The following is a 7,142-nucleotide window of genomic DNA, read 5'->3' as shown; positions in this document are numbered from 1 at the left end:
CACTTGTGGCTACATATAAATAGCTTCCTTCCCCATCCACAAACGTAGAGGTCTTCATAATATTTTTCTCTAAATGGACACAAGCATGGTAATATGGCTGTGTGAATATGGGGGGAGGGGGGCAGTGAAGTTGCCAAAGTTCTCTCTGTGCCTATACTTGAACCTGTGAGGCAACAGAACCCTATAAGTCACCAAGCACTCTGGCGAACGAGCAAAGGTGGAGGGAGAATATAGCAAGGCGGGTTGGCAGTACACCCAAATAACCCTTATTCTAAGCATAAGCATGTTTACTCTGCATAATTTATTCCGCTTCTAAGATTCAGGATGCTGAGATTGACGTATCATGACTGCTAAGGGCAGAGTAAGGAATATCAACACACGGCACTGAAATCCTACTTCCTGATCACTAGAAACCATATCCAGCTCCTCCCTAGTACCTGAGTTTTCAGAGCAGGCATCAGATTTTTCCAAGCTGTTTTCTGCAACCACAATGGCAGAAATACACCTTTTTAAAAAAATGCTGAAGCATTCAGGATGTCAAACGCCAGATTCTGTGTTTCTGAAAGTGGGTGTGTAGAACTATATCAAAGAAACAGTCCTGCCATTAAGTATATTACCCACAGAAAGTAGATTATCTCTCCTGTCACAGAACACATTTAGCCTTCAGATGAAATCACAAATGTAATGTATCCTCATCTGCTTTTAACTTGCAGCTACTGTAAATATGCAGTTTCCTGAAGGCATTTAACTATTATATAGATTTGGTATAGCAGAATTATCAGAGATCTATCAGTTGAAGCCTGAGAAAGTCCAGAATTAGCAAAACATTCTGACGTTCGCCAAACTTTAGAAGCCAGTCCAGCTCCTAAAGAGAAATGAAAATGTCTTCCCCCTCCCCCAATCCCCTTGTTTATTTTTACCAGGAAATGCTTACTTTGTTGGAGGATCTTGCATTGCTCTCAGGATGCATTAATATTGGCAGTCACTGATTTCTGAAGTAAGGGAAGAGCATTATTATAGTCCAACACCAAGGAAACACTACCCTTTCTCCTATAGGTTTTTTCACCTGGGCACTCTCAGCAGCAGGATTCCTGTTCATTGCAGCAATCGAGTAAGATCAGCGCAGTCAGGCCCTCCAGATGAAATCTAGGTCCTGAAGGGGGACACAGTGCTGGGACAGGGGAAGCTTCAGAGCAGCACAGCTTTCAGAACATCCAAGGAACTCATACACACAAACACTCTCACCTGTTCACCTTCCACTCAACTCACAACATACTGACCATGTTGGTTCACTTGAAGAGCTACCCCTCCTTCCAGAAATGTTATGCTTAGCCAACTCTCCTTTGCTAGAGGAGTGAAGTCATTTTTTCACTTATCTCAGCTGGCAAGCAGGAGGGTAGGAACTTTCCGTAGCTTGAAGTGCACAAATATTTTTCTCTTTTTGTACTGACACACCACACAAGCTTATCTACAAATTTTGTGATGTGAAAGCCAATTATACACACATATTAAAAATCCATTCAAGTATTGGAAAATTATTTGTCAATAAAAGGTAAGTGGCATTGCTGAACAATCTAAATATAAGGCTGCAGTCCTAAACCCATGTACTAGCAAGTAAGCTCCAATGTACACAGTAGAACATGGACTGCTATTCTAAAAACAGACCTCTCTTGGGGACACGGAATTAGTTGTGCTGTTCTTTGAATCCAGGCCTAAGTATTTTACAACCCCCTACCCCCGAGCCTCTGGTGCTTCATCATGTACTTGGATGAATAATCACATAAATAAGCCTAAAAGGAAGAATAAATGTGTTGCACAAGTACCGTGAAGAGTTTAATATTTTTGCATTTGTGAACTGATTACATCATTGATGATAATGCAAAACAGAAATCATTTCTGACTAAAGCTATTCCTTTAAGAATATTGTTCAATGGCCTAATGCCCAAACATTTTAAATCACGTTACTAAAAGTCAAACGAATGAAAACAAGGCCAAACAAAAATTGCCACTGTTTTTTTTTAAAGTAGCTTCCTTTCTACAATATGAAGCATATTAACAAGCATAGCCTTCTAGTTAATTTTAAAATGACTACTGAATTTCAGTATGCTCTACCTCAACTAGTTTTTAAAAATTCAAAACTTTGCAATGTAGATGTAATATTTCACTTCTCAAACAAATCACCAATACCGTTTTGGGTTCCCTAATGAATTTACCAGAAGAGTCAAAGTAGTACAATATCTATAAGATTCAAAAGCACCCATATTTCTGAGCTCAGAGAAAATAAATAGCAAACTCTTATTATGTTGGATAATGGTAAATGAGTTGTTTTTTTTTATGGTTTCACTTGTCCCGCTGAGTTTAACAGGACCTATTCCCAAGGAAGAGTATCTAGTAGCATAGGATAGGGGTGCAATCCTATGTATGTATGAACAGGAAAATGACCTACAGCTCCCAGGATGCTCCAGCCACACATGGGTGGGAGATGCTGGGAGTTATAGGACTTTTTTTTACCAGCTAAACATGCATTGGATTGTGCCCTAAGTCAACTAAACCCGAAGGTGCTGAAGAAAAGCCTTTTCATCCAGGAATTCTAAACTGTATAAAGCAGGAACATCTATTTTCCTTTCCTCACTCAGCTAGAACATTTTGAATAGGAAAGGCGCATACATCTCCCAGTAGTGCAACTTGAAATTCCCAGATGAAGGGCTTTTTTGCATAATATACACTCAAGAAAACCTAAACGGAACTGCTTTCAAGCTGCCTCTGATTTGACTGTCACTGGAAAAGCTGTAAGCTTTACAAGGAGAGAGCCCACTTATAGACCTACCCATTAACCCCATGTTAGAGATTCAAAAGCACTCTGAACCTGGGGAGAGCACATGTAGCCATATGGTGCCAAAGATGGTAAAACAGCAGAGCAGTCCAACCTCACAGATCTCAAGAGAGTAATTTTCTACACAATTCTTTGGTATCGAAGGTGGTACAAACTACATGATACAAACTGGGGAAATACACAGGATGGAACCACCACCAACTATACTTATATTCAGCAAACTGTCACTATGAAAAAGTTCCCCAATAGAACTCTACCTACTCTTGGCAGACCCATGTTTCATGTCCCAGGCCCTCCAATGCTCATCAAATCAAGAGTACTAGTGACTGAGGTTTAGGCGTAGCTTAGGAGATGAAGAACAGGGCAGGAAGCAATGTTCCCTACAGTCCACCTGACACATTTGCGATTCTTAAGAAGAGATCTTTACATTATAAACGGTAGAAGATCTTTACAGCACAGGAGACCTGCTGAAAATACTTGGCCTATGAAAGTCAAAGAACAACTCATCCTGTCTTGAGAATCTTAAGAAAAGATAAGGAGCACCCCAATACTACTGCTTTCAGATGGCACCATCAGCTACATCTTGCACTAAGTATATTAAGATGATATCAAAATTTCCACCTTCTCTAAACAATAGTCACTTTATAAGCCCAAGGCCAGTCTACAACAATCTGAAGCAACTGGGAAGGTCCAATTAAATGGCTATGAAGTAATAACTGCTTAAAAACAAGCAACCCTCAGACATGCCCCTCATATTTCTTACTACAATGGGGAAAAACACCATCATTGTGAAGTCTTGTTTTTTAGGATGTCATGATTCAAGAACCACTTGTTCACTCTTCTCAGATTTTATTAAAAAATAATTGGGATGTGCCTGATGGATATACTGCCAATTAAATTATAACAAGTATGGCCTTTTTTGTGAACTGTACATGGGTGATGAAAGACAAACATATAATGGAAGCTTCAGCGAAACCTTTGTTAAAATGGCTGTCATTCATTACCACTGGTTCCCCACTTTTATTTCCACAAAGAAAACCTGTTCATCAGGTAATATTTACAGATAATATATTTACAGTATTCCCCATATACTTTAATTACAAAAGTGTAAAAGTGTATAATACATTTTATCAACAGAACACAGTTATAAAACTCTTTGGTTACTGTATCTAAGTGCTTATATTGACTGAACTACAACCCACTTTTCAAACCAGTTGGCTTCAAAAACCATGCTATGTAAAAATCAATCAGAGCTAGAAACCAGGTGCAATTAATTCTGACAGATGAGTCTACATGGGGAAAGATGAAAAATCATTTATCAAGACTGTAAAAATATACTTGCCAAGCATGCAACCTAGAAGTTTTCTGAGCTCTCCAGTGTAGTCAATTCTCAAACCTAACTGCATCACATCAACTCTGACTCACAAGCTCAAGGCTCCTTTGGGGTTTCCTCCTTAGAGTCAACCTAGACACCACAAGTTCTGACAGCAGGTCAGGGCTTGCCTTATAAACCTCAGCAGTAATCAAAGCATCCAAATATTATTTATTTTGGTCTTCTCTGTGTTCGCCTCAATCACTGATCAATTCAATCCAGACTCATATATGTTCTGCTTGTCCTCTGCCCTCACTCCACCAACACATACAATCTGCCTCAAAAACAGAGGCACCTTGCTACCCTTACACAGCATCCCAAAGGCTTCCCCCCCACCTCCCTTTGTGCAAGATGCTCATATCAACTTGCCTGTCTCTCACCGATATTAACCCCATCAAGCCAGCAGATTACTCTCTTCCCTCAGAGTTAAAAGGAAAAACAGACTTCTCCCCCATGCTACTCCATAATGCAAGAAATCCTAGAATAAAGCTTCCTCTCGTAAGAGCTAAGCAGGCAAGTCCAGATGCTGCTGCTAGATCAGGTACACTTGAGGATTTCAGCTCTGCCTCTAAATGAGGGAGAAGATAAGTCCCCTGCCCATTTTACAATGAGATGGGGGTGAAAGCTGACGAGCACATCTATGGAGACAGAGCCTCTACCTCCATTTCCAGCTCCTCATTTCAAAGATGTGCTCAACAGAGCCAAGCAAGTGGATTTTTACAGCCCTGTTAACCACTCATTCAACTCCCTGTCAAAATTTTACTGAAATCAAGATCAAATTTAACTCTGACTAGGTAAGTAATAGAACTGCCCCAATTCAATTGCACCCACATTTCAGGACAATTTCAGCACAAGATAACAGTAACCATGGGATTAAAACAACTATTTTCAAACACGTGAGCATAGATCATTCTCCCCGTTTCTACAGTTAACCTACCAAAACCAGTATTAACACAGAGCTAATCAGGCATAGTAGATACAGATTCCAAAACAAGAGTGCAAACACATCTTGACAGAACACAAAAGTAAATTGACTCAGTTTATTTTCTGTGTGTATTTTAGGAGGCTATTAGTGTCCTATGTGTATCACTGTCACTGCTTCCAGTGATTTCAAAGGAATTTAAAATGTGACATTTGGACTCATCTGTCTGAATATCATCTACCTTTTTAACCCAAGCCTGGGGACCGCTGTTGGATAACTGTTCTGAAGACAAGACCTGTGCTCCCGTACTTCCCGTGAAATGGCCTGGTATAGAATTCAGCTCAGCCCAGGCATCAATCTGCAACCATAAATCAGCATAATATAATGAATTAGTAAGTTCTCAAGTGTTAGAAATACATGTAAATCATTTCCTTGTAGCAGCACCAGCCACTATGTATTTTTAAGAACAAGCAGATTTCATTTCTAAATAATCTAGAACTACATATTCTGAGAAACTCCTTATTGGCTTCCACTATTTCAGTTATTAATGTTATTCATTCATTTATTTTTGAGGGGGAGAGGGGATTAAATCCTCATTCCCCACCACCACCCAAATCCTCAGGTATCTATAAACATGCCTTTTCTAAACACTGCTTACGGTCTGTGCCTTCTTTATACATGGGCACATGCTTCGCCATAAACCACTTTATACCAGGGCATGGTATTGAATTATTATCGTGTTACTACTCAAACTAACTTACAGTAATGGCACTGTAGCATCCATATAGATAGTTTTAATCTGGAAGTCTCGATATGAAAGCTAACTTGGTTCTTTCTAGTCTCACATTCTACCCCAAATTATGTGATCTAAATTTACACTAAAAATCTCAAACCTTAGAAACGCAAGAATTCTAAAATTAATATGCCCACAAGTTTGTGTAAAACTGGAATGACTTCCAAAAACACAGAGTGTCTTCAGGTGTCATATAAATTTCAAGAAGCTCCTGTCAGAGCAAAAAGAAAGATGTAACTTACCCGTTCCTGTGCACGATTTAACAAACACATTGCCTCCAGATCAAATGTATTTTCTGTAAGCCTCTTTTGGGCTATTTGCCGCTCATTAAGTGCTGATGAGATGTCAACAGGCTAGAAAGGAGTATAGATGTAATCTGTTTTGAAAATCCACATCACTAAGCAGTGTATCCCCTTACAGAGGGATGTAAATATGTATCTATATAGAAGACAATTCCCAACATTTTAACACATGCTACCATGAGCAAGAAACAGAAACCAGGATGAAGATATACAGAAGGCAGCACCATCCAACATATTGCCTTTTTGCCATACGAGTGAATGGCAACCATTCACTTATATGAGAGAAAGTAAAGGACTCCACACTCAGGAATATCACTGAGGTATGGACTAAATCTACTCCCGGCCATCCTAGAGGGACATGCTTGATTCACTGGGGTAGCCAGGGTCAGAGAGTAAAGATAGTCCATTACTCAATGATGTAAACTGTGAACCCCTTTACTTTCTTCCATACAGATGAACGCTTGCCATTCACTTATATGGTGAGTGGTAAGTAACAAGCTGCACTTGCCAACAGAGTTGAGGTGACAGCAAATATTTTTCTCTAGCCCCTTGCAGGGATTCGGTGTGTCTTCAGCGTATGGCGCAGACAGGGACAAGTTTCATTCCCTGGAAACCTTACAGGGATCCCACTACAGGGAACTGTGTTTCTGTGTGTCAGCACACAACAAGAACAAAAAACCCTAGGGGCCTTACAATATACATCTCCTGCATACACTTGTCTTAAGGATGCACAGTTTCCAAGAAGTAACCTTGGAATATTTGGGACAGTGAAATCTGCATGAGGAAGTAGATCCTTTTAGTAATATGAACAGTTCAACAGCTATACAAGCAAATGAAAGCACCACCATTAAAATAGTCAGCTGACAGCGTTATTTGGCAAACCAGTTTTGAACATGGGAAGCTTCCAAAACAGTTTGAAA

The 7,142-nt window shown here is 39.8% G+C and overlaps 1 protein-coding gene across 8 annotated transcripts in view; it reads right to left on the bottom strand.

The window, feature by feature from the left end:
* Window positions 1–7,142, bottom strand: part of SON (SON DNA and RNA binding protein) — a 44,268-nt gene that overhangs the window by 11,587 nt on the left and 25,539 nt on the right. For 2 of the 8 annotated variants that reach the window (XR_014789101.1, XR_014789102.1), the window contains exons 7-10: window positions 6,163–6,273; window positions 5,369–5,485; window positions 1,067–1,153; window positions 935–992 (exon numbers count right to left, since the gene is read on the bottom strand). Coding sequence is in view for 3 of the 8 variants with exons in the window: in XM_084843655.1 (XP_084699781.1) it covers window positions 960–992; window positions 5,369–5,485; window positions 6,163–6,273 (261 nt within the window). In the remaining 5 variants the exon portion in view is untranslated. Of the gene's footprint in view, window positions 1–934; window positions 1,154–5,368; window positions 5,486–6,162; window positions 6,274–7,142 lie in introns of those variants that run through there. The other 6 variants (XR_014789100.1, XM_084843655.1, XR_014789099.1 and 3 more) reach the window with 4 other exon arrangements.

The sequence above is a fragment of the Heloderma suspectum genome, chromosome 3 (genome assembly GCF_057233095.1).
Source record: "Heloderma suspectum isolate Gila_16-S chromosome 3, 16-S_ref, whole genome shotgun sequence".
Taxonomy (NCBI): domain Eukaryota; kingdom Metazoa; phylum Chordata; class Lepidosauria; order Squamata; family Helodermatidae; genus Heloderma; species Heloderma suspectum.
Note: the sequence above shows the minus strand (reverse complement) of the source record. Positions and strands in the feature narration are given on the sequence as shown.